Source organism: Halichoerus grypus, chromosome 7 (assembly GCF_964656455.1).
Source record: "Halichoerus grypus chromosome 7, mHalGry1.hap1.1, whole genome shotgun sequence".
Taxonomy (NCBI): Eukaryota; Metazoa; Chordata; class Mammalia; order Carnivora; family Phocidae; genus Halichoerus; species Halichoerus grypus.
The window spans coordinates 130,838,482-130,864,997 of NC_135718.1; the positions used below are offsets into that span (position 1 = coordinate 130,838,482).

The 26,516-nt window shown below is 54.2% G+C and overlaps 1 protein-coding gene across 1 annotated transcript; it reads right to left on the minus strand.

The window, feature by feature from the left end:
* Window positions 1-3,670: 3,670 nt before the first annotated feature.
* Window positions 3,671-22,216, minus strand: NUAK2 (NUAK family kinase 2). Its single transcript, XM_036123879.2, has 7 exons — window positions 21,847-22,216; window positions 12,441-12,561; window positions 9,617-9,768; window positions 9,194-9,259; window positions 7,182-7,301; window positions 6,475-6,607; window positions 3,671-5,825 (listed from the first exon to the last, which is right to left on the minus strand). Exons 1-7 carry the CDS (start codon window positions 22,090-22,092, stop codon window positions 4,762-4,764), a joined length of 1,902 nt encoding a protein of 633 aa, XP_035979772.1. The 5' UTR covers window positions 22,093-22,216; the 3' UTR covers window positions 3,671-4,761.
* Window positions 22,217-26,516: the final 4,300 nt, after the last annotated feature.

Here is a 26,516-nt window from a genome sequence, read left to right on the forward strand (position 1 = left end):
AATAATGGCTCACAAGGCCCTGTGTGATCTCCACCCTCACTCCTCCTTACCTCTCTTACCTATCTCCACCATGCTCTCCTTACTCATTCTGCTCCAGCCTCACGGTTTGTACTGGCTATTCCCTACCCCGGGAACACTGTTCCCCCAAATATTCACAGGGTTACTCCCTCCAGGTCTTTGTACAAATGCCACCTCGTCAGTGAGGCTTTCTCTGATCATTTAGAATTTGATTCCCTCTTCCCTCCACCCCTGCACTCCAACCCTATTCTCCTAATATTTAGGACTTGGGAACATACAGTATAATTTACTTCTTTATTGTACCTACTGCTTTGTCTATCTACCTCCACTAGAATGGCAGCCCCATGAGAGTAGAGATTTTTGTCAATTTTGTTCACGGACATATCCCCTAGAGCCTGAAACAGTGCATGCTGCCGGCACTCTGGAGGCAAATACTTCTGGAAGGAATGAAGGAACACATTCTGCAGGTGATTGCCTTATCTGAATCCCGCGCCTCAGAAGCCCCTACCCGTTGGTCTCAGTCTTGCTTTCTGAGCCACGAGCTTACAAGTGTATTCACGTTTTCAGAAGATCATCCCTGTCATCTATTATGTGGTTTCCCATAATGCCTAAAAATGCCCTCTTCTGCCTAAACATGTCCAGGCTCTCCAGCTAATCTTTCGTCTTGGGCCCACCCTGGTTGCCATTTTCCCTTCGCATGAGCTTCCCCCCCAACCCAGGAGGGCTCAAGGCAGCCCCCAATGGATGGGCTGAAGGAGAAACCAAGGGATCATCCCGACGGTGGGGACAGGCTACCATGCCAGGGGGGTTTCCCTCCCTCCACACAGAGGAGTCCCGGTACTCCCCAGCAAGGGGATTTCTACTCAGGGACAGTCTGGATGGACTTGCCCTAGGGAAGGACCAAGAATGGGACAGGATTCTGACGGAGACGTTTCTTGTCTTGGTTTCAGAAGGTCCTTCCTGTTTCCCAGTTGCCCCCCTCCTTCGCTCCCTCACCCAGCCTGCCCCCCCCAAGTCCGTTGTCTGGGTTATTCACATTCCGGAAGCGCTGATGTGGCACGAAATATTCCTAGGGCTCCAGCCTTCTGCCCCGGGGGGCCCAGCGTCATCTCTCTGAGCCTGCTTTCTGGAATGTTTTTGGTATGAAGCTCCCTAGCAGGTGAGGAGAAGGGCCCTGCTGCATGGAATCCGCAGCCCAGAGTCTGGGTCTCTTTGGAGCAGGGGTAACAGACCTTCTCTTCCCACCTAGATTCTTCCCCAGCAGGCTTCCCCCATGCCCAGCCCCTCTCCTGCCTAGCGCTCCCACCCCTGACTTCGAAGACACTAAGCAAACAGACCCCAAGGAGGACAAAGACCTCAGGACCAAACACCTCTGTTCTCTCTCCTTCCCAGAAATTCCACGCACCCCACCCCCTTCCCAGATATGCTGATAGGACAGGGCTGCCCGGGCTGTGGCCTCTCCCTCCCCCACATTGGCAGTTTCCCTCCACTGTGGCCTCCCCCCTCTCTCCCATCCTGTCCCCCCAACTTCAGCTTCTCCCCCCTCCCCACTCCCACCCACCCTCTTTTTTTCTCAGTTCCCTTTTGGGGCTTGTGGAGACCAAGGGAAGGCATTTCAGGCTGAGGAAATTGCCAAATTCCTTGCGCCTGGAAAAAAGCCTGGTGCACAATAGATGCTCAGTAAGTATTTGTAACTATTTGTAGTTCTTTCCCCCCACCCCTGCTAAGATTTGGCATCCCATAGACCTGGATTTGGGTTCTGGTTTTTCCACCTGCTAGCCAGGTAAGTTACTTAATGTTTTTGCATCTCAATTTCTTCTTCTGTAACATGAGAATGATAAAAATTGTACCGAATTAATGACACTCTCATGAGCATTAAATAACACATATAAAGTGCTTGATGTAGAAGTACTTCATAAGGGGCGCCTGGGTGGCTCAGTCGGTTAAGTGTCTGCCTCCGGCTCAGGTCATGATCTCAGGGTCCTGGGATCGGGCTCCCTGCTCCTCAGGGAGTCTGCTCTCCCTCTGCCCCCCTCCCCCCCACCCCCGGCTTGTGCTCTCTCTCCGTCTCTCTCTCCAATAAATAAATAAAATCTTAAAAATATAAAATAAAATTAAAAGTACCTAATAAATGGTCGCCCCATTATTATTTCTTAAGATGCAATGCTTTTCGGTTATCCAAACTCCCTTTCAACATTACCTGAATTGACTACAATCTCTCTTTTGAATTTTATGTATTTTTATGCATGCCAGCTTGCCGGCCAGTCTGCAACCTCCTTGAGGACAAGATCTTTTTTTAAGAAACCTTTTTTTTTTTTAAGATTTAATTTGACAGAGAGACACAGCGAGAGAGAGGGAACACAAGCAGGGGGAGTGGGAGAGGGAGAAGCAGGCTTCCCGCTGAGCAGGGAGCCCGATGTGGGGCTCGATCCCAGGACTCCAGGATCATGACCTGAGCCGAAGGCAGATGCTTAACAACTGAGCCACCCAGGTGCCCCAAGATCTTTTTTTTTTAAAAAAAGATGCTGGGCTCTAACTCATGACGGTGAGATCAAGACCTGAGCTGAGATCAAGAGTCTCACGCTCAACCGACTGAGCCACCCAGGCGCCCCTTGAGGCTAAGATCTTCAGTGCGGCACTGGGGACACAGCAATTCGCTGTCTTCCACTGAGTTTAGCACACAAACAGGGCTTGACTCCAGAGTTGAATGAGTGAGCACGGCCAGCTCCACGGCGGAACTCTGCTTCTTGAGGGTAAAGACCGTCCCTCTTTCTCCAGACCTCCAAGATACCCGACTGCAACACCCCAGGTGTAGCCTACGCAGCAACTTCTCGTTTGCTCTCACATCTCTGCCCCGTTAGTGGCCTCCTCACTTCTTCCCCCCACCCCGCGACTGTGCCTGCCCCCAGATGCAGGGAGGAGGAGCGAAGGTCCAGATGCTCTAGCCTGGCAGGCACTGGGGGCCAGCAGGAGGACAGGTGTGCTGCGGAGCTGGCCCGGCCTGGGGATGTCAGCCGCGGGGAGGGCGTGGGGGAGGGAGCCCGCTCGAAGCCGGAGCCAGCCGGCTGCCCGCCTGCACTTTGTCCCCATCCTCGCTTTCATCCCGGCCCTCGGAGCCTGGGAGTTTCTCAATGGAGCTGGCTTTGGGGAATGCTCCGCAGGGGGCTTAGAGGGCTGGCCGACGAGGGGGGCATTCCAAGCATTCTTTACTTCCTGGAGGAGGCGGGCGGCAAGGGGCCAGAGGGGTAGCAGCTGCCCAGCACTGGAGGAAAGGGGATTTCTTTGGAGGGAGCGAATAAAGGCGGAGGGGGGTGTCTTCAAGCTGCCGGGGACGGAGAAGGCTGGGGGAGGGGTGGGAGATGCGGGAGGGTGGGGGCGGGGCTGTATAATCCACCAAACCCCACTCCTCCTTTAGTGCCAAACTGGGCACGTCCGTCCAGGGCTCCGCCACCTGCTTAACGGGCCAGAGCCGCGGAGGGCTGACTCACGGGAGCCTTTGGGCGCTAAGAGCTGGGCTTTTTGGTGGTTGCAGTTTGTTTTTTTTATGAAGCAGGTGCTCCAGATCCCACCTGTGACAGCCCAGGGGGAGTGTGGGTTAAGAGGAGGCTCAAACCCCTGCACCCCACCTGCCCCAACAGAACAACAGAGGCTATTTTCCGATCACGGTTCTGGTTTTTAATGGAGTGGTCCTTTCCGGTCACAGAGGAAGGAAGAAGGACCATCAGGTAGACAGAGTCAGGGCATGGAGCCAGGGAGCCAGAGGCCCTCCTGACAGTGCAGCGGGACATGTGGATTGATTACCCCCCCACCTCCATGATCAGTAGGGAATCATTGCAGAAAGATCTCCCTGTTCACAAAACTTAGACGTCACAGTGGATTTTCCCAGAACACAGTATTCACATTATTGAAAACAGTTTTTTAAAAGACAGAGCTGAACACATAAAAATAAATAAGGACATTCCAGGGTCCCGAAAGCCCAGAGTAATAAACACATCCATTCTCAGTAGCAGGAGCAGCTTGGAGGTCAGAGAAGTTTAGAGTCTTCGAGGTCCAAGGTGGGGTCCAGGGGAATCTGGGCCCCATGAGATGAAATCTAATAGCAGCAGCCTGAGCCCTTTCAAGTCTTCTAGATTCTTAGCAGTGACTCCGACTCCCGGAGGCTTGGGCCGGGTTTGGAGGGTGGGAAAGGGGAGAGAACCTTTGAGGAGATAGAGGTTGTGTTCTCTTACTGCGGAGATAAATCAGGACGGGTACCCCCTAGGAGACCATTCCCAGGACACCCCGGGCACATGAGGGGGTGCCACATTCCAGTTTTAGCGGCAGGTGGGGATGGGACCTGTATGGGGAGAGTTTCCATCCCCACCTTGGCAGGAAGTCACCATGCACAAAACTTACTCAGTGCAAGAAAGGAGACAGGCTCTGAGAGTGCTCTTTCCGGACACCTGTGGCCCTACGGTGTGAACAGGAAGGGGGCCACCTGGACTGGCCCCAGGCCTTCCCCTCCTCGCTCTCTGCTAGCTTTTCCCCTCTACTGTCTTCTCTGCTCCCCAGGGCTGAAGACCTGAACCCTCCCTCGACGTGCTTTACTTGCCCACTTCCCATCCAGCCCTCCCTAGGGCTCAACTCCTGGCCAGGGGGCTAGTCTCGGGAGTGGGGGACGTGGCAGTCTCCCCTCGGGGTGCAGCCAGCTGCATTTTAGAACCTGCCCAGGGCAGGGCAGTGCCCACCCTCCCCTCCCCACCCTCAGCTGAGCTTGGAGCAGACCCCCAGTGCCTGTCGGTAGGCCTCCGTCACCTCCTGGCAGTCCGTCAGGGAAAAGCAGCTATCCCCCAGGGGGTCCTGCCACCAGCGCCTCAGGCCCCTGCTTCCAGGGCCCTCTGCGGGGGGCTCCTCAAGCCCCATGAGGTTGTCCACAGACACACAGCCCCGCAGCAGGGGCTCGGGGAGCCGTTCAGGCAAGTCCAGCTGGTCGAATGACTCAGAGGACAGGATGCTGTCCTCACTCATAGCCCCTGAGGGGCGGCTGGCCCGGGCCAGAGGGTGAGGGGAGGCCAGTTCATCCAAGGAGCCGAAGGCGGTGGGGGTTGGGAGCTCCAGGGCCGTGCAGGAGAACTTGCCATTGTGTTTGAGGATGCCTTTGCGATGGAGGGGCAGCCCTGAGGTTTGGGGGGGCTTCTGCTCCTCAGAGCCCCCACCCACAAACACGTCCCCTGCATCCAGGAGCTCCCCAGACTCACTGGGTTCAGGGGAGGAGTAGTAGCCAGATTCCCGCTGCCGCGACTTCTTGAGGATGCCCTTCTTGGGGAGCAGGGGGCCAGCCTGTCCTGGGTCTGCGGGGCCTGCGCTGGGCTCAGGGTCTTCCCTCGCCGCTTCCAACGACGGCAGTGCCTTCTTCTTGAGAATGCCCTTGGGCAGCTTGAGGTTGCCCCTGGCAGGGCGAACGGAGGGGTCGTCCGCCGGGTCCCCCTGGAGAGACTGGGCCATGTCGTTCTCCTTGCGGGACTTCTTCAGCGAATGCTGGCGCTCCAGGCCCGGGGCGATGCTGCCGCTGCCGGACGCGTGCTGCTTGAAGAAGCTGCAGACCTTGGCCCCGTTCTCCAGGAGAGGGCGGGAGGACCGCCGGAGCCAGTCAGCCATGGAGGCGCGGCCAGAGTCGCTGCCAGGGCGCCCTCCGTCGTGCAGAGCTTCCTGCTCCCCCACACGGGTGGCGTAGCCCCAGTTGACCCACCAGTGACTGGCCACGTCCTCCAGGGTGGCTCGGCGGGTGGGGTTCACCATTAATAGCCACCGGATCAGGCCACAGGCATCTGGAAGACAGAAGACGGGGGCTTCAGACTGGCAGCCACGGGAACGGGCACCCTGCAGCCCCTCTCACCGGTTCACCCCGATCTGTGCTAAGAGTGCACACCCCTGTGTCAGATGCGTCTAGTCCCACCCGGGCGGGCAGATGCCACAGCCCGGCCAGCTCCCCACAGCCTCCAGCTTTCTGGGACTGACTGCCCATTTCTTCTTCCTTGCCTCGGCCCCTCAGGACCAGGGCCCCTTCTTTAGCCTTGCTCTACTTCGGTGTTTCTTCCCGGAAATGCAACCCTGAGGGGAAGGGCTGTGCTCAAGAGTAAACCAAGGTTCTCACACCCTCCTTCCTGCCCTCTCCACCGGATGTGAAAGGACAAAGAGACTTCTAAGGATGAGCCCTAGAGCAGTCGGGAATGAGGTGACTGCAGCAAAGAGGATTCAAGTTAAACCATCAGAAGCACTTCCCAAGTATGAAGCAGCATGCCCATACCGGAGAGAAGGGATGCACTTTCCCTCTGGGAGTCACAGACCCTGGAGGCAGAGAGAGGACAGCAGGTGGGGGGTGGGCCTCTTCACTTCCCTGCTCCTGGCTGGTGCCCACCTCGGGAACAAGGGGAGGACACACGGGGCCTGGAGCACAACGCCACACCTCTCACTCACCGGAGGGTTTAGGCGGCTCCCGGTAGGACCCGTTGCTGATCTGTCTCACCAGCGTCTTATGGTCCTGCCCGTCAAAGGGCATGGTGCCATGCACCAGGATGTATAGAAGGACACCCAAGGACCAGCTGTCCACCTAGGGAGCGAGAGAGAAAGAGAGAGAGGGTCAGCGAGGATGCCTGAATGCTATAGGCTGGAGGCCATCCAGCAACACCAGAGAAGAAAGGGGTACATGCCGGAGAACTCAGGGGGCCGGGGCATCTGAGGACCACCTCCCTCTGGGACGCAGGAGCAAAGAGGGTGACGCTGTAGAGGGACTGAGGTTCAGGAGGACAGGTGCTGTCCATCCCGTGCAGGTAGGAGGGGCGGCCCCCAGCGAGAGCAGTGGTGAGGTCATCCCTTCTGGGCAGGATGGGGTGGTGGCGAGAGAGCCCAGCGCTCAGGGAGCCTAGCCGGGTGCCAGGAAAGAGAACAGCAACTAGGAAGGTGAGGGGGCACAAAACCAGACTGGGGGGTCAGCAGACTTAAGTTCTCGGCCCAGTTTTGCTGCTCCTGCTAGGACCTGACAAGTCCCGACTTTTGTGTGAAGGGTGGGGGTGGAGTTTTGTGCTCTGAAGAGGGGAAGAAGGGGAAAGCCAGCCCACCTCTCAGACAATCTAGAGGCACCATCAGTGGTGGAGGCAGGCTGCGGGTGGAGAGCAGACACTCACCTCTGGGCCCGTGTAGGGCTTCCCATTGACGATCTCGGGGGAGGCGTACAGGGGGCTCCCGCAGAACGTCTGCAGGAGCTTGCCCTGGTGGTAGAGGTTGGAGAGCCCAAAGTCCGCGATCTGCAGGAGTGGGTCAAACACAGGCAGGGGTCATGCCAAGGCCTGGATTGTTCTGCAGCTCTCGGCCCACCCCTCTCCAGATCCCAGGGAAATCCAGGCCTTCGCAGGAGGAAAGGGTGCCGGGACCCCTGCCCCCCACAGCACGGACAACACAGCTCAGGCCCTGCAAGAGAGCACCTTGTGGATGTTGTGTCAGTGAGGAATGCCTCGGTGTGTGGAGGCTCCGGGGTCCTCCCTGTTCCCCCAGTCCCTTTGCTGATGCTGGACCCCCACTCCAGGGATGCACTCTCCTGCCTATAAACATCCTCCTGACCCGGCAAGCCCACCTCCCCTGAGACCTCCTTTTCCCACAAAGCCCCACCGTTTCCAATGGCTGGCGGTAGTCCCTGCTCATCAGTCTCCCTCCTCCTATTACCGTGTCAGCATGTTCCCCGTGCTCACCTCCTTCTGCCCCCACCTCTCCTGCAGCTCTTAGCACAGGTGTGACCCAAGGATGGGACTCAGCCGACACTTAGTGACTGAAGGAAGGGTCTACCCGTTGTAGGGAGAGAATTGATTGCTCATGCTAACACCATGGCTCTCCGAGGCCAGCCAGCCCCATTAGTGATTACCGTGCAAGGGTTGGCCGGCCCTTCCTAGCAAAGGGCTCCTCTCTGCCCATAGCTGGGCAGGAATGTAGTGGCAGGAACCTGGGGTCACGCCAGTACAGTAAGAAGCAAGGGTGAAGTCAGAACAAAGATCAGGGCTGTGGTTAGAGCCCAGAAGAAAGAATCTTCTTGCAGGATTGCCTAAGCCATCTGATACTGAGGGCTTGAGAGGCCCCAGGCCCATCTTCTCCTTCCCCAGAGAGACCCTTTCCCCCAGCTATCCTCAGATAGAAGCAGAGGCCAATGCCCTGCTGCTCCCCACCTCTTCACCCCCAGCAGAGCATCATGGGTGCCCAGAGTGGGGAGGGGCTGTTTATGAAACTCTGGCTCCTTCATTTATGGTTTTATTGGGCTCTTATCGAGCAGTTACCATTTGAAGCCCATAAAGAGGCAGATGATTGGTTCAGATGGGAAAGTTCGTGCCTGTCTGGTTATGTGAGTTTCCTGGCTCTGCCTCCCCTCCCCCTGCTTAGCATCAAAGAAAGCCCCACCTGCTCCGGGAATTGGCTGGGTAAGGGGAATAAACTCAGTGCCAGGGTACTTCAGGGCATGGGTTCAAGGGCCACTGAAGGGAAGGGACTGTGTGTTGGGTTCAGGAAGATTCTGAGGAGTGTTCTAGTGCAGGGTTGGAGCCCTCCCAGGCACCTGCAGGGGCCAGCCCTTGTCATTTCCCCCTTCCAGCCCTGAGATCTGAGTTTATGCCATCAGCACCTCTCAGACCTCAGCTTAACTATTGAGGCATGGGAATTCAGCAGCTGCAGGAGGCAGAAAGCTGGTGCTGGGGTGCTTGGTCTATGGAGGAAAGTGCCAAAAGGTCTACCGAATGGCAGCAGATTAGTATGTGTGTGTATGCGTGCAGGCAGGTGGGGAGAACTGAGGCCATGGCCCTCTCTCCCTGCCAGGCCCAAGACTGCATGCAAAAGCTGACCCTAGATTGAGGCTCCTATCAGCCGGTTACGTCAAGAGCACGGGCTGGGGAATCAGCAGACCTTGGTTCTAGCCCCGACGCAACCACTCCCTTGCCATGGGACCTTGGGTAAGTCACCCCTTATCTTGAAGCCTCAGGTCTTCATCCATAAAACGAGGTACTGGAAAGGATGATGGCTGAGTTCCCTACTGGTACCAACATCTAAATCTGAGCTTCTAAAATCCCTTAAGTGCTTAGAGAGAGACACCTGACGAGGAAACTGGGCAGAAAGGCTGGGATGGGGTAGGGAGCTGTGGGAAACAAAGAAGTGGGCTCACCTTAATATTTCCATTGGCATCTAAGAGGATGTTCTCCAACTTGAGATCCCGGTGGACAACCCCATTCTGAAAGAGGGAGGGAGGAAAGAGGGTCAGGGGGAGGTCCCCAAGAAGGACAGGAGGACATGAAGGCCTAGTCTGGAAAGTGAGGTCAACACAAAGGGGGCCAAGGTGGGGCAGTATGCGTAGGCTGGGGATACCCATCTCATCGGAACGGAGTATGACGGATCACAGACCCTTCCACCCCTTGGGGCCACAGCGAGAGACGCCAACATCCCCAGGCCCCAGAGTCCAGATAGAAGTTTGCCTCTGCCTCAGTCTCCCTGTGGGATCCTGGGCAGGTTGTGGATCTGTCTGGTGCAAGCCAGTCCCAGAGCCCCAGGGACCGCCCCTCGGGATGGGAGCGCGCAGCGGGGGGCTCACCTGGTGACAGTAGTGCACGGCCGAGACGATCTGTCGGAAGAAATGGCGGGCCTCGTGCTCGCTGAGCCGCGGCCGCTCACTGACGTAGTCGTACAGGTCGCCCCGGCTGGCGTACTCCATGACGATCACAATCTTGCTGCCGTTCTCAAACACTGGGGCAGAGCAAGGTGGGACTGTCAGGCCCTTCCAGAGTGCGCTGCCCCCCCCTGGGGGGTCACACGTTCCCCCCGCGCCACCCACTGCCCCCAAACCAGACAGGACCTTCCTGCAGGGATATCTGCTCACGGGATGGGACGGGGGCGAGTAAGGGCAGGAACAGGGCTGCTGAAGGAGCCACGAGGTGAGGCCAAGGGAACTGGCTTATCCTCCCTCTCTTTGCAAGTTCAGGCTTTTGAGGATTCTTTCCATTTATCTATCTATCTATCTATCTATCTATCTATCTATCTATCTATCTAAGAAAGAGAAAGAGCAAGGGGAGGAGCAGAGGGAGAGGGACAAGCAGACTCCATGCTGAGCACAGAGCCTGACACGGGACTCGATCCCATGGCCCTGAGATCATGACCTGAACCAAAATCAAGAGTCCGACCTTTAACCTACTGAGCCCCCCAGGCACCCCAGGCTTTTGAGGATTCTTAAAACCAGCCTGCAAATTCCCAGGAAGGCAAGGACATCAAGGGATAAGACTAAGTCATGTCCTCTGGCTCAGAATCTGGTACTTTGTACCTTGGGATGGTGGGCAAATCTCATCCAGATACATCAGTAAGAATTCAGGTTTGGGGTTTAAATCCTGGCCCCATCACTGACTAGCCGGGTGACCTTGGCAAGTTATTCAACCAGTGTGCCTCAATTTCCTCATCTGAAGAGTGGGATATAATGGTAACCTCACAGGGCTGGGGAAGACAGAGACAGAAGTCAGGGACAGCTCTGGGGCTGGCTGAGCAAGCTGGCATGGGGTCTGACATATAAGCAAGCACACGATAAATGGTGCCTACTGTTATATTTATGATCAGCATCCTCGTGCGTAAACTTGAAAAAGAATGCCCATAATAATGTTTGCCTCAAGGATCCGAAGAGGGACAAAGGTACATGAATGTGGTTTGTAAACTCTACAGTACCATGGAAGACTGAGCTAGAGATCTAGTACCCTCAGCATCTTTGACTTCCTGGCAATGAGCCCATCCCAGCTCATGTGCCACTCAGGCTTTGTCCTGGCTTGAGCTGCCTAGAAGTGTAGGGAAGGACTGGTTCATCAAACTGGCTAGGTGTGGTCAGAGCATGTATGTCTGTGACGTTACATCTGTGTGTCAAACGAGTCCTAGGAGTCTGGCTTGCTGAGCCAGCCCCAGAACTACTGCTATCTAGCCTGGGGGAAGGAGCAGAGAGAGGAGGCTTCTGCCCGAGGAATCCTGGGTGCCAGGCGATTGGATACATGGCTGGGAGAACTGTGCTCTTTTCCTCTCCCACACGGGCAAGTGGTCCTGACGCATGGTGGCCCCGTCTCCTGGGAGGTACCCAGGTGAGACCCTACTCCCGTGGTCCTCCAGATGTCTGTAGGGGTGCGTGCAACCTTTGTGCCGTGAAACTGGAGGTCAAGAGCTAGCCAGGGTACATTCTGGAGAGCTGCTATGTTCCTAAAACCGGAGCCTCCCCCGAGTCCGTATCTCCTGAAGACTATGGCAGGCTGGGGATGGATGCGGAGGGGGTGTGCCTGTCACACAGTAACTGTGACACCCCTACCTACAATCGTGGAACCTGAGGGGCAGGAGAATCCACATCCTAAGCTTCAAGACTCAGTTCCCAGATGTAGCTGGAGGTATGGGTGTGGGGGAGAATTCACGCTTTCTCTCTCTCTCTGCCCAATCACCAAGCTCAAACTGGCTTAACCAATACTCTGTCATCTACCCACTCTTCCCTGGGGGAAATACAGAGAGCCACAATTAGCCTTCTCAGCCACTTGCCTGGGCTCCGTGTGGCTAAGTGGACACGCCCTTAGTCCTCCTATGGACAGAACCCAGGAAAGACTTCTCCCTGACTTCCCACCAGGAATATTCAGCTGGAGGTCAAAGCCACAGGCCTCCTTCCCCCCCTCTTGCTGCTACTGGTACCCCTGGTTTTCCATCTCACTGATATTATGTAAAGGCTGGAAGCACACAGGCGTGTGTGGGAGCATGCTCCCCCTCTTTCCCTCGTCACCCTCTCTTGCTCACTTGGTTGTCTGGGTCACAGGGAACAGAGCAGATGGGGTGGAAAGCCAACACTGATGTCAGAGCAAGAGGAGGCTAAGAAAGATGAGGAAAGGTGGGAGCCAGCCCCATGGCAGGAATGATTCAGAGTCCAGGTCAGACTGTAGGAGGCCTGGCTCCTGGGACAGGGGAAGAATAACCTCCACGCACCTGAGACAGGAACAGGTCTATGTATGTTCCAGCCTCCCCCAGAATGCTAAGGATCTCACTGGGTTGGGGAGGTAGTGTTCCATTATGGAAAACCTAACAATGACAACAAGAAAGCCTACAGTCCGTTGAGTTCCTCCCATGAGTGAATACTCGGTGACATTTAATTTGATCTTTGCAGCTACCTTGTGATGTAGGTGGGATTGTCCCGTTTTACAAACGAGGAACTGAGGCCCTACCCAGAGCCTAGTTAAATTAGTTGCCCCAAGTCCTACAGCTGGGTTTCAAATCCACCTTTTGTCCAACTCTAAAGCCTGTGTCTTTTTCACTTCTTTGTGTTCTCTGTTCTGACTGCGCGCGCGCGCACACACACACACACACACACACACACACACACACACACACACACAGCTTCGAACGCCCTGCCTCTGTACCTTCGTGGATGGCAATGATGTGGGGGTGGTTGAGTGACGACATGATCTCAATCTCTCGCCGAATGTGCATCAGGTCTTGCTCATCTTTGATTTTGTCTTTCCGGATGGACTTGATGGCCACCTGGGAACAGAGAATGCGGGAGACTGAGGAGAAAGGTCTGGCAGGTAAAGGCATCCCTAAGGATACTCTGGGAGCTCTGACCCTGGCCTCCTGCAGCTGTTACGAAGTCCTCGGTGTCGTGCACCCAGAGAAACCATTCCACCTCGCCCCAGGGTAGGTGACAGAGAGGCTGGAGAGCACCTTCTCTGGAGCACCTGGGTTAGGCGCAGTCCACACGGCAGGAAGGAGCACGGGCCGGTGACCTTATACAGAGTCCACAGATGAACAAGGAAGGTACAACCTGCATTTGCACGGCCGATGCTTTATGACTTACAAAGCAAACTTACCATATACAACCCCACGAGGACGAGGGTTGGCCCGGTTTTGCTCAGCCCTGGATCCCCGACACCACACATGGTGCTGGGCACACAGGAGGGGCTGAACGAGCGTCTGTCACATTGTTACTAACGCATGGGCCCCTCCCAGCCGCCCTGAGAGGTAGGCCCAGAAAGTTCCATCGCCCTCACTGGTAGGGGAGAAAACTGGGACCCGGGGAGGTTAAAAGACCTGCTCAAGGTCGCGCAGTGACTAACCGGCACAAACAGGAATGAACTTTGAAAACATTATGCTAAGTGAAAGAAGCCAGACACACAAGTACAGATGGACGATTCTTTTTTCCTAAAGATTTTATTTATTTATTAGAGAGAGAGAGAGAGAAGGAGGGGGAGCACAACGAGCGGGAAGGGCAGAGGGAGAAGCAGACTCCCCGCTGAGCAGGGAGCCCCCTGGGATCATGACCTGAGCCACCCAGGTGCCCCTGTCGGATTTTCCGTATAGGAGGTAACCAGAATAGGCAAAAGCATGGGGAAGAAAGTAGAACAGCGATTCCCAGGGTGGTGGTGGGGGTGGATGGAGGTGGGGGGGTGCTATTGTTTCATGGGTACAGAGCTTCTGTGTGGGGTGATGAAAAGCTCCTGGAAATGGGTAGTGCGGATGTTTGCATGACATTGTGAATGTACCTAATAGGTCACTGAATTGTACCTTTAAAATGCTTAAAATGGTAAATTATATGTTATATATATTTTTAACCACAAAAAAATTATGGAAAAAAACCCCACACCAGTCCCCTCAGTCTCGGTAAGGAATGTCCCTCTCCTAGCAACAAACAACCAACCAGACAGTGAGCGTCCCCTGGGCTTTGCTGTCTCCTCGGCAAAGGTGCAAATACCATATAAGGATCTAGCCCGGGGGGGCTGGCAAGTGCGGTGGGTTCAGGAAGGGTGGGGTGAGGCAACAGGAAATGAAAGAAGTGCCAAGATGCCAGGCCAGGAAGCAGAACTCTTAGAGCCCGAGGAGCCCCTGCTTTCTCTGCCCTGTCCCACTGAGCAGCCACGGGGGCAGAAAGAGGAGAGTGACAAGAAGCCTTCCCCGCCTGCGGAAAACGCGGCCTGGGGGACAGTCAGAGGACCTGGGGTCACTGTCCCCAGGAGCAAGTCCCACCCCCTCTCAGAGCCTCCGTGGCCTTTTCTGTGCAACAACAGGCCGAGGGAGGCCGCGAGAGGTGCTTTCCCGCTCTGAGGCCGGGGACCAGCCCTACAAATGCGGGGTGGGGGGGCCCTGAGGTGCTGGGCGGGGGGCCAGGTGGGGTGCCACAGGGCCGGTCAGTTCCTGACCAGTCCCGTCCAAGGACACGAATGGTAAATTCAAGACTTCCTCTTCAGGGGAGGCAGACGCCTTGTGACAAAATCTGAAGGCCCAGACCGAGGGAAACTGCTTCGCATTCAAAGTCCCAGGAGGGTTTGCCTCCCCTCAAGGCTCAGAAGGAGACGGGGGAGAAAGGAAACCACAGCTCCAGGGGAGGGGCCTCTAATCCCCCCTTTCACAAGGCTCTGGAGGCAGACAATGGCTTCCGGCTCGCGGGGACCGCGCCGAGCAGGCCTGCGCTCCCCATCGGACAAGAATGCGGAACAGCCTTAATCCCGTAAGGGGAGCCGCGCACAATGACCGGCCCGGTCGCCCCGGCAACGGCCCAGGGATGGCGTGCCCTCCGCCCCGCTCCTCCCCTGGAGCTGCATCCTTGAAAGAGGGGAGGCCCAGCTCTTGTGCTCTCCCGGAGCAGGTCAGGGAGGACAATGGCCGCGGGAGGGACCTGTCACCATGGAGCCTCCTCCCCAAGATGCGGGAGAGGCCCACGGTGCAGCTGCAGGGGACGGCGCGGGACGGGGCGCCCCTCAGGGGCTTTCTTCACCGACTGCCCCCGCCCCCTGCCCTTGTGCTCCAAACCACCCTGATGAGCTAAGCAGAAAAATCCCTGGCTTAGAATCGGACAGGGGGATGGGGATGGGGAGGAAGGGGCTTGAATCCTCCTGCAACGGGGAGGATTCAACTTGCAGCATCAATCCTGCGCACCCCTCTCTCCACACCCCTTTCTCTCCCTGAGGGGGAGATTTTATGGACTCGTTCTTTTCTAAAATTCTTTGTTTTACAAATCAGACAGTAGATAAAGTCCTATGAGCTCTTCAGATAAAGGGCCATAAACATTGTATTAATAGGTAGTAAAAAAAAAAAAAAAAAAGGCCATATATAAATCACATATCTAGATAATGAAACAGAAATAGTTGAGAGCTTAAGATGCACATATATGCAAAAACTAGGCATGTTACAACTGTGTACACACAAGCCTATACAGCAAGGAGATGACTCATCACAGGCTTAGGGGGAGAGGTCTCACAAAGACGAGGCCTAAAAGAAATGAGGTTCCAAAAAAGAGGGTCCGAGCAGGGCTAGGAGTCCCTGGGTCTGTAGAGAGTATAAATGTTGAACCCTGAGATCCATTTCTTTCAACTATGAAGCCCATGATTCCACGTGAGGATTGTTAATCCTCAGTGAACGGCTCCATCTTCCTGCTAGCTCATGTTCTGGCCTCAGGGGGCTAGGTCAAGGCGCCTCCTCCACCCGGACATCCTCCCCACCTCAAGTTATCCACATTAGGTCCTAGGAGACCACAGCTGGCTGGCACTTCCTATGAAGGAAACAAGTAATGTCATCAGGCCTCCACTAGTCTCCAAGCAGGTGACATACAAGAGAATGATGTGTCACTGCCCTGGGGGGCCTGGGCCACTGTTCCCAACCTATTCCTGCCCCACAGGACAGGCCCCGTACCATCTGCTGGCTAGTCTGTCATAGTAAAGGAGATATAGAAACAGCTCAGGCCTAGAATGTGCTCAGCATACAGAAAGCATTCAACAACTGTTTACTGGTGAACACAAATCACAAATAAGTAGTTATTGGCTAAGTCACTGGGCTGATCCCCTGACTGACAGGATGAACACCCGGATAAGATTTTCTGCTCTTCTTCCCATGTATGGGTGGAACCAACTTCAGTTACAGGATGAATTTGAGAGACCTTTGTTCTCATATGCAAGTTAGTTGAGCATCCATTCTCAAAGAATTAAAATATACTAACCAGAGCCAAGAACAATTGCTGAATGGATCTCCCAGAGGTAGGAAGGCCACATGCCTAGAGACAATCCTGGTTCATCCTGGTATAATTATTAATAGAGCCCTTTTAGGGGCACCTGGGTGGCTCAGTTCATTTAGAGTCCAATTCTTGATTTCGACTCAGGTCATGATCACCAGGTTGTGAGATGGAGCTCCGTCTCCAGCTCTGTGCTCACCAGGGAGTCTGCCTGAGATTCTCTCTCCCTCTCCCTCTGTCCCTCCCCCCACTCTTGTGCTCTCTCACTCTCTATCTCTAAAATAAATAAAATCTTTAAAAAAAAAACCTCACCCTAATTAAAAAAAAATAGAACCCCTTTTACTCTCCAAAGTAAAAGTACCCGAGTTAAGGTGATATGTTATATGGCCACCCTACTCAGTGGGGCGGGACACCCAGGTGCAACAATTACGTGATAATGTAAGTGTGAATGCCAGGTCAGTGGAGTGGGGGTCAAGAGCCCAGGTATCTGATTCTTATTTGTCCCTATGGAACCATGCAACTCAAGACAAGCCACTTAAATGATGTGGTTAACTGGTGTGGCTAGTTTTAATGTCCTCATCTGAAAAATGAAAGGGTATTTATTCTTCAAACATCTGCTGAACACCTACTATGTGCCTGGTGCTATGCTAGGTGTTGGAGACTTAGACAAAAAATGGATAGTCCCTGCACCAAGGCCCTCAGTCCCGTGGGAGAACTGGCAACTAAATCTACTGTAATGAATAGGACAGTTTGGTCCCTGCCTGCCCAGGGACTCCAGGAGTGCTGATGAGAGCTTTCTTTGCCTGGGGGAGCAGGGAAAACCACCTCTGGGAGAAAACTTCATCTTAGATCTTCAAGCCAAAGGGGGTAGGCTGGGAAGGGGCATATAGGGCATTATAGGCAGAGAGAAAGGTTTGGGCAAAGGCCAGAAAGAAAGGAACCATTCATGAATGTGTACATCAGGACCTCTAAGCTCCCTTTCAAACTCTAGCATTTTCTGCTGAGCGTCTTCAGAAGTGGGTCACTGGCTACTCCGCCAGGAAGGTGCTGGCCAAGGACTGTTGGAATGGGCTTGTTCGGAGACCCTGTGCTATGTCCGTGTTAACCTGCTGGGGCAAAAGTCCTATGGATGCTGGCCCATTTTGCAAAGACAGCAAGACTAATCCCCCATCCCCTTTTGCAAATGGCAAACGCTAAAGTCCAGAAAGGTCCACTGACTGCCAAGTTCCCCTGACACACCGACGCACAATGAGGATGGAACGGGGTTGCCTGCAGAAGCTGCCATCTCAGAAGACGAGAGTTCCTTGCAGGTGCCTTGCCCTGCCTCGGGCTCCCTGCCTCCCACCCTTGGAGAAGGGAGGGCCTCACCCCCTGCCTTGGGCCAGGCTGTGCAGTACCACCAGGCACCCCAGCCCTCTTAGAGATCCACAAACACACCGGGGAGATGGGTGTTGGGGGCTCAATTGGTTAGATGCTTCCTCCCCTGCAGGAACTCGGATCAGGTCTTAGAAAAAGAAGATCTAGAGGTGCTGGTTTCAGGTCCCAGGAGACAGGGTGCAAGCTGGGCATCTCCGGTCATAGCTAACACCAGGAGTTGGAGCCAAGATCCTTGACTCCTCTCTGGCCTTTCACGGAGCACCTGCCGTCTGGGAGGCAGGGCAAGGAGCTGGAAGATGACCCATTTAGATAACGGAGGAGAGGTTAAGCTGGCCTGGGCTAGCCTGGGCAGAGTGGGAATGGGTGTGGGGGTGGCTCACCATCCCACCAAGCCTGCCAGAGACCCAGGCAGGGAGCAGGAATGGGCTCCGGGAATGAGGGGAGCCTGAGCCACCTCCCCTAAGCCCCATGTTGTGCCCGCCCCCTCCTTGCCACCCTCTGCCCACTCTGCCAGGTTGCTGGGCAAGGCGCTTCCCTGCCCGGCCCTCTTGTGTGGTTTGGCCACAGCCCAAGGACAAGAGTCGCCCACAGCCGGAGCCTCCCTCCCTGCTGCTGAGCAGGCAGGTGTAGTCAGGGCTGGGAGGGCAGCGTCACGCAGAGGAGGACTTTGGTGGCTGGCCAGGCGGAGCCCTTCTCTGGAGCAGGGGCCGAAGGAGAGACTAGGACTTTGAACAAAGCAAAGACCAAAGTGGTTTGGCTTAGGGAAGCACAGCACAACCCATTCTCTCGCTCAGGGCAGCACAGACCCAGGATGGGTACCCCAGCAGAGAGTCAAAACTAGCCTTGCCGGGATAAACACTGTGAGTGTCAGGTCCTACGCTGAGCACTTTACAGATATGATCTTACGTCATCCTCTGAGAACCCCACGAGGTAGGAAGCATTATAACGCCCACTCTACGGTCCGATTCCTTCACTGACAGAGGAGGAAACGGAGAGACACAGAGGTCACAGAGCTGGTAAGCAAGAGAGTCTGAACTGGAACACCTACGGTCTGACTCTGAGCTACACAGCCTCCTTGACGAGGTCAAACCCAGGAACGTCGTGTAGTTCACTCATCCAGGATCCCTCAACATAGTCAGCACATGTGGGGGTGGGAGTTCATTCCCAGTGACTCTTCCACCCTCAGCACTGCCTGGAGCTCTGCGAAAGGCGGCTTGTGCTCACTGTTGGAATGACAAAGCACACAGAGGCAAGCCCGGGCTCAGCTCAAGGCCAACTCCCCGTCCAAGACTCAGTATTGGTCATCCGTGGCCTGGGGTGGTCAAGTCAGGAGCCTGCGTTGCACGCATGCCACTAACCAGCCACAGGACAAGTCCCATCCTCTCTCTGGGCCTCAGTTTCCCCATCTGTCAATGCAGGGATCAGACCATCTGGGTCATTTTCAAACGTTTTGACATCCCATGCAGCAGTCCAACATATATAAGACACAGAAGCATCCCTGTCCCAGATCACTATCCACTTGGAGTCCCCTAATGTTCCTCATGGCACCCCTTGGAGAGAAGACAGCCATGCAGATCATCCCAAAGGCTTTGGTGGATTCTACCATTCCAGGGACCCCAGCAGGTGTTTTTCTTTTGGGGGGAGGGGCAGTCAGGGGAGCTGGGAGAGTTACAGGAGGAAATGTCATTTGGATACCAGGAATGTACTCAGAGATGAGAAGATCCAGAGCAAATATTTGTTTTTCCTTTGATGCCCTCCTGGAGTAGCCATTAGTCCTGCCCACTTGCCCCTCCCTTCGGGCAGTCCCATCTGGCCCCTGATAATCTCATCTAGGTAGGCTGGGAAAGGGAAAAATGCTAGAAAGGTAGAGAGAATATTGGGATGGGAGCCAGCCAGCAGGCTTTCCTCTGAATCTAGCCCCCACCAACAACCTCAGTTCATTTTGAGGGATGTCATGGGCCATTTTCATGTCCCTCTCCCTCACAGGAGATCCTGAGGCACCAGGTCAGCCTCTCTTAAGGGAGGACAGTGAAGAGGCCGGAGTGGGGGTGGGGTGAGGAAGAGGAGTCCTCTCCAGAATGGAGAAACCATTAGCCCCCAGGCAGCTACTCTCCAAGCAGGACGGAGACCCTGAGCAAGTTCCCTGCAGAAATACAGGGTGGTCTGTGGATCAGGGTGGCCCCATGCCTACTGACCTTAGCTCCCTGCACACAGTGAGAGGCAGGAGGCCGGGGAGTACCTTCTGAATTCTCTCTGTTCTGATGTAATAAGAGCTGGAATCCCTACCTACAGCCACTGAGGTTTGAAAACTGAAAGCTGGTTTATCTCATTCCAGAATCAATGAGATCTCTCTCTCTCTCTCTCTCTCTCTCTCTCTCTCACACACACACACACACACAGTGCTCCAGGTCAAGAGTCTGATGGGATCTCAACTTCAATCTCAATTTCCCAGTTCCTGGGCCACCCCAATCCCCCAACCCATTCTGTCCTCCAGCAAGTGGCACATGCTATTTTGCAGCTAAGCCCCTGACAAAGCCTGAGCCCAGTGGAGCCTCACTGGGCCCTCACACTTTAGAGAAAGAGAAAGAAAGGAAAGCCAGGAAGTACATGATTGCCCAATAGCTGTAACCTGGCAGCAGGCAACTGGGGACAGTGCCAGGCCTTAGCAGGAAAAACATACTCGGCCCTATTGATGAGGCCATAATCCACTCCCTTTCTCCAGCATCCACTCTCCTTCACCAATGAAATGACTTCTTGAATTTCAAACCAGTTACTGACTGCGAAAGCAAACAATCTGGGAAGGCCACCGGTCCCACAGCCCATAGGGTAAACCATGGACACACAAATACACATGCACGTCTCATAACCAGCACCCAACGGAATTTTGCAAAACAGTCCCTAGACCACCTGCCCTAAAAAGCTTGTTAAAATGCAGGGCGGGGGGGGGGGGGGGTCCTGGGTGGCTCAGTTGGTTAAGCGTCTGCCTTTGGCTCAGGTCATGATCCCAGGGTCCTGGGATGGAGCCCCACATGGCATCTGGCTCCCTGCTCAGTGGGGAGCCTGCTTCTCCCTCTCCCTCTGCTGCTCCCCCTGCTTGTGCTCTCTCATTCTCTCTCTTTCAAATAAATAAATAAAATCTTAAAAAAAAAAAAATGCAGGGGGCACCTGGGTGGCTCAGTCGTTAAGCGTCTGCCTTCAGCTCAGGTCATGATCCTGGGGTCCTGGGATCGAACTCTGCATCGAGCTCCCTGCTCGGCAGGAAGTCTGCTTCTCCCTCTCCCACTCCCCATGCTTGTGTTCCTACTCTCGCTATCTCTCTGTCAAATAAATAAATAAAATCTTTAAAAAAAAATGCAGGTTATCTGGCCCCATCCTAGACTTTGGAATAAAATCCTTTGGATGTGGAACCAGAGAAAAAGTATTTCAAAAGAAGCACCCCAGGTGATTCCTATGCACGTTAAACACATGTTTGTTAACTAACTTTTGGCAAACTTGCTACCCTTTCAGGATTTGCTTTTCCAGATATAAATATCGGTTCTTACTGCAGCTTCTGTGTATCAGGATCAATTTAAATTCACATTTGTAGCTCATTCAATCTTCATAGCAGCTTGGGAGGGAGGCTGTGTTGTTTTTTTTTTTTTCAGTTTTGTAGAAGGTGAAACCGAGTATAATGATAAAATAAATTGCTCCAGTTCTCACAGATTACTGCTACTATCACTACTACTACCACCTATGTCCTCTGACCCCACATTAACTGGACATCTTTCTGAAAAGGCTGAAAACCCAAAGGTATCCTGGGACACAGTAGACTTTGCACCAGAGCCTGGTTTCACATTTCCCAGAATAAAAAACCCATCCTAATGAAACTTGGAGTCAATTTTAGAGCCAGAAAGGACCTAAGTGTCAAGCCCATCTCCACCCCATCCCACCCCAGTGCAGATCCCCATGTAGGCTGCGCTGCCAGATAATAAGAACTGAGTTGAGGAACTGCACCTCACACATTCATCCAAGCACACACTCATTTACTAAACTCATCCTAAGGTCAGGCACCTTCTACTTCCTCTTCCCATTCCACTCTTTCGGATAGTACGCTCCAAGCAAACTTCAACCGAAGTCTCATCTTCTGTAGGGAGTCTTCTCAAGACAGGACACTATGCATCTTTTATGCACCCTGCACCAGCCGTCCGCCTCACTAACTGGGCAGTCATCGCATGCTGGCTAGTGTTGGGGTTCTCAGGTCCAATGCCCGCCCCACCCCCGGCCCCCACCGCACACGCGCGCGCGCGCGAAGACTGAATGCTGGCCACTCCACCGAGGACCGCGCTAGCCCCCCGCCCGGCCTGCATCCCTCACCGTCCGCGGCCAAGCCCCGCGCCCGCCCCGCGCCCGCCCCGCGCCCGCCCCGCGTCCGCCCCGCCCCAAGCAGCGCGGCGAGAGGGAATCGCACTTACCAAGCGCCCCGAGCTCTCCCGCGCCTTCTTCACCTTCCCGTAGGTGCCCTTGCCCAGGGTCTCGAGGAACTCGTAGCGGTGGCGCAGGTTGTGCTTGTGGTGGTGCCGCTTCACCGCCTGCTTCTTCATCTGGGGCTTGGGCGACTTGATGAGCCCGTCGGTCAGCGGCCGGGCAAGCTCGGCGGTCAGGGCGGGGGCGGCCGAGGGAGCTGGGCCGGGGCGCCGGGGGAAAGCCAAAGGCTCCATGGCGGGCAGGAGGCGAGCGAGGGCGGAGGGGGAGCCGGCTGCGCGGGGAGAGCAGAGCTAGAGCCGGGGGTACACGACCCGCACCAGGGCGGGGAACCCGCAGCCGCACAACCGCGCGCGGCAAGTCCCCGCGTTCCAAGTTGTTATAAACGCTTGGAGCCCGAGGCCCTGGCCACGCCCCCACGCGCCCATTGGTCTGCTCGCCGGCAGGGCCGCCCGCATTGGCTCGCCCGGGCCTCCGGCCCCGATTCCCCCACCCCCCACGCCAGCCGAGTCTGGGAAAGGTGTCAAAGGAGCCCCGCCCACCCGGGCCCCAGAGGGACAGGCTCGGGGAATAGGAGACATCAGAGGAGGCTGCTTGGCTGGTCCGTACTACCGGGGTCTGGAACTGCTCTTGCCTCTGAGCGGCACTCTGTCCTGGTTAGAGCCACCTGTTGTCATTCTACTGTGCTGTTTCCTCTGTTATCGAGGGGCAATCTGACAGTACTAGAGGTCACCGAAGTATTTTCTCCATCTTGACTAATTTGCATCTCTCAAGCCAAAATCTGTGAAGTCACTTGACCACTTCTTTCAGACCATAAGGGGGAAAAGAGGAATGGAGTGGGATGGAGGCAGACCCCAGTGAAGTGGGAGGGCTAGTGGAGAGCTGTTCCAGGGGTTCTGAGTTCACCTGTCTTCAGTTAGTTAAACCTTCACTGGATCCCAGAAATGTGGTTCTGGAAAGTTCTTACCTCTTCATCAAAGAAGGCTTGTAGGGTTGAGTGGCTCCCTCAAGATGTAGTGGAATTTATGAAGTGTTGGAAGGAGGTGGAGCAAGGCAAAGGGAAATATTCATTCATTTAAAAATGCTTTACACTCGGGGCGCCTGGGTGACTCAGTCGTTAAGGGTCTGCCTTCAGCTCAGGTCATGATCTCAGGGTCCTGGGATCGAGCCCCGCATCGGGCTCCCTGCTTCTCCCTTTCCCACTCCCCCTGCTTGTGTTCCCTTTCTCGCTGTGTCTCTCTCTGTCAAATAAATAAAATATTTTTTAAAAAATGCTTTACACTCTTATTATTTAACTTCTGTTCCCTAAATCTGTATATAGCGGCCCACTCATAAGTTTTCCTCTCTGATTTTGGAGCCAGGAGGACTGGTGTTAAGTCATGAGATTTGGCTTGGTATTTAAGGCCTAGAGCACTGGGTCTAGAATCCCCATTCTGAGTGTCATCTAGAATCCCCATTCTGAGTGTCATTTAGAATGAAATGAGAATATCCATAGGTTCTCCTTCCTCTAAGTGTAATAAGGAGAAAGAGACATTTCCCCTTGAGTCTTCTTGTTAACCCAATTTTTTGAAGTGGGTCTTATTTTGCCAAAAGCCACATAGCCATATAGAGAAACTGGCAGAGCTGGGATTCAGACCCCCCCATAGGAGGATTGTGTCTCCAGCTGTGTATTCAGGGCATGCTGAAGATCAAGAAGGACTACATCCCCAGTGACTGGATTTCGTATTTAGTGTCTGCCCACTTTCCTACTTCTACTGATTCTTTGATCCTTTCTAGTGTGAGTTAGGGATGGAGAACGCTTCCTTTGTAGCAGGAGAGGATCCACTTAGGTAGAAAACCAACCTCCCCCAAATCCGCAGGAGGTAGCCAATTTGGTATTCTTCCCTCTACCAGCCTCCCTTCTTGCTCTGAGTCATCCGCCAAAATAGAATGAGGCCCAGGTAACAGTCCCCCTGACCTGCTGTTTCCTTTCTCCCCTGAGATCTGCATCCATCCTGGGGGCCCAGCTAGCTAGGGCCATCCAGATGGATTAGGATTCTTAAGAGGAAGTATGGGTAGTATTAGAGCAAGCACAGGGCCCTGAGCTCTAGTCCTGCTGACACCGACCGGTTCTGTGGCCTTTTACCAGTCACTTACTCATTCTATACATACTGGTGCCTGCTAGGTGCTGGGCCTCTGGATATACATGATGGTGACAAAGATGGACATGGTCTCTGCCCTTAGAGAAGTCTCAGTCTAGTGAGAAATAAACAAGCAAATCCTGGACAGAGGAAGATGTGCTCAAGATGGGAGAACAGAATGCCCTTGGGGTGTATAAGAGGAGGGAGCCCTTAGCCTTAACAGGATAAGGTTGGTCAGGGGAAGCTTCCAGCAGACAGGGCCTCTTAAGCTGAGACCTGAAGGATGGGAGACAATTAGCCAGATGAATCAACACCTCTTCATAAATAAGATGAAAGAATTATATGGATGAGCCTAAGATTCCATTTTAAGCTTAATCTAGACTCCTATCAATTCTTTTTTTTTTTTTTTAAAGATTTTATTTATTTATTTGCCAGAGAGATAGAGAGCACAAGGAGGCAGAGAGGCAGGCAGAGGGAGAGGGAGAAGCAGGCTCCCCGCCGAGCAGGGAGCCCGATGCGAGACTCGATCCCAGGACCGCGGGACCATGACCCAAGCCAAAGGCAGCTGCTTAACCGACTGAGCCACCCAGGCGCCCCTAGACTCCTGTCAATTCTTTCAGATATCCTCAATACTGCTAGTGCAACGTTAGGCACGAAAGAAGGTGCTCGGTAGATGCTTATGACCCAAAGGAACGCATGTGCGATGGAATTCAAAGATTAAAGTGAAAGCATCTCCAGATGATTGATTTCCCTCCATCACCACCTGAACGGGCCCTGGCTGCCTTGGGGGGTTGATCTCCTGGGCCTTCCCTACCCCACTTCAGCTTCCTTTGACCGGAATGTGAATCCTTATTTAGGGGGCAAGCCATGCATGATCAAAGAGCCCAGAGAAAAGAAATCTGTGCTGTTCCAGCCAGGTGCGCCCTGGTGGCCCCCAAGGGACTACAAGACAGTGGTGATGAGTGGACCAAGCTGCTGTCTGTCCACAGAGACGGGCAGAGGCTCAGACTCAGAGCCGGAACAGCTTGTGACTCGGAAATGTGGTTCACTGCTGAAACTCAACTCTCAAATTCCTTACAGGGAGACCTGGTCTGTCGCAACAGAGTGAGAATTCCCTGACAGGGAATCTGATTATATCTGGGGCCTCGGCTGCTGCAGATTTCAGGACATTCCTGGGTCATGTGCTCGGATGTGGCTGGAAAGCTGGGCTGAGCTAGGCCATGTTAATCCTGCCTGCCCCACCATCCCCTCCTGGGAAGGGGAAGCCTGGCACCCCCACCCCCATGTCCCATCACTGATCGCTGTGGGAAGGGCTCTGGGGATAACCATTCTTTGGGCCACATCAGGCAAGCCGTGAGAAACAAGCATCTGCCCCAGTCCCTACACACTTCACAACCTGTGTGCACGCGTGTCTGTGTGGGCCTAGACTAGTAAAAACAGATGTTAATGTGGCTCAGAGGAAGGGCTGTCGTGGGGCGTGGAATGCAGGGTGTTGGTGGGAGGGCAGGTGAGAGACACCAAAGCCATATCTTGGGGGGTGAGGGGTAAAGCATTTCTTCTGAAAAAGAAATACACCTAAGATGAGCCTTGAGGGGTGACCAAGAATTAGCTCTCTGCTCTCAGGAAGGATACAGTTTAGTAAGGGAAATAAGATAAATACACAATTTATCATATAACCCAAGGCAGAAAGTAGGAAGGGCCTCAAGAGAAGTACAAGGTGCCATGTGAGGCTGAAAGGACGGGTCCTGCTCTGGCTCAGGGGTTTGACGGAGGACCTTAGAGGGAGAAGTATGAAGAAAGGCCCTCAGGGATGGGGTGGAGGTGGGTGAGGGGAGGCGATGCTGAGTGTGTGTGTGAGGGGTTGGGGGGCAGGAAGGAGAGTAGAGAAGGGCCAGCCAAGCCCTCTCTGGATCTGATAAACTTTAGGGAGACTCCCAGGCCCTAGAGCATCTCCTCCCTCGGGATTTACCTCAGTATTGATGCCTGAGCCCCATCTTTCTTTTCTTTGGGAAAAGGGCTGCTGCAGGCTGGAGGGCCCTTCCAGCCTGAGACCCCAACAATTATATTCCCTTTCCCCGGAGCCCTGAGGATGGGTTACAGCTCTCAGTCCACCCCCAGGTGGTGGACAATATAGCCTTGAAGGTGCTGCCCTTCCCCTCTCAGGAGCTGGTGGAATTGTCTGGATAGGAACCTATGAGTTAGAAGTGGCCCTCCAAGTTTAGGAGGTGGGAGTCCAAAGAGAGGGTTTTAAATTCTGTTAGTGGCTGGCAAGTTAGGATGCCTGACTCAATGCTGCTCTCTACTGACCAACTCAAGCCTAGCAAGTTATATGGGATGCCCAAAGCTGTGACCACAAGCTTTGCTTAGGTAATTATTCCTTCAATGAGCCAATCACTCCACTCGTTCATTCATTCATTCATTCATTCATTCAACAAATATGTACTGAGCAATGACAACAATAAGTATAATAATATCTAACATTTATTGAGCCAGCCCTGGTTCTAACTGTCTTAGATACAGTGTCCTGTCCAAGACCACCC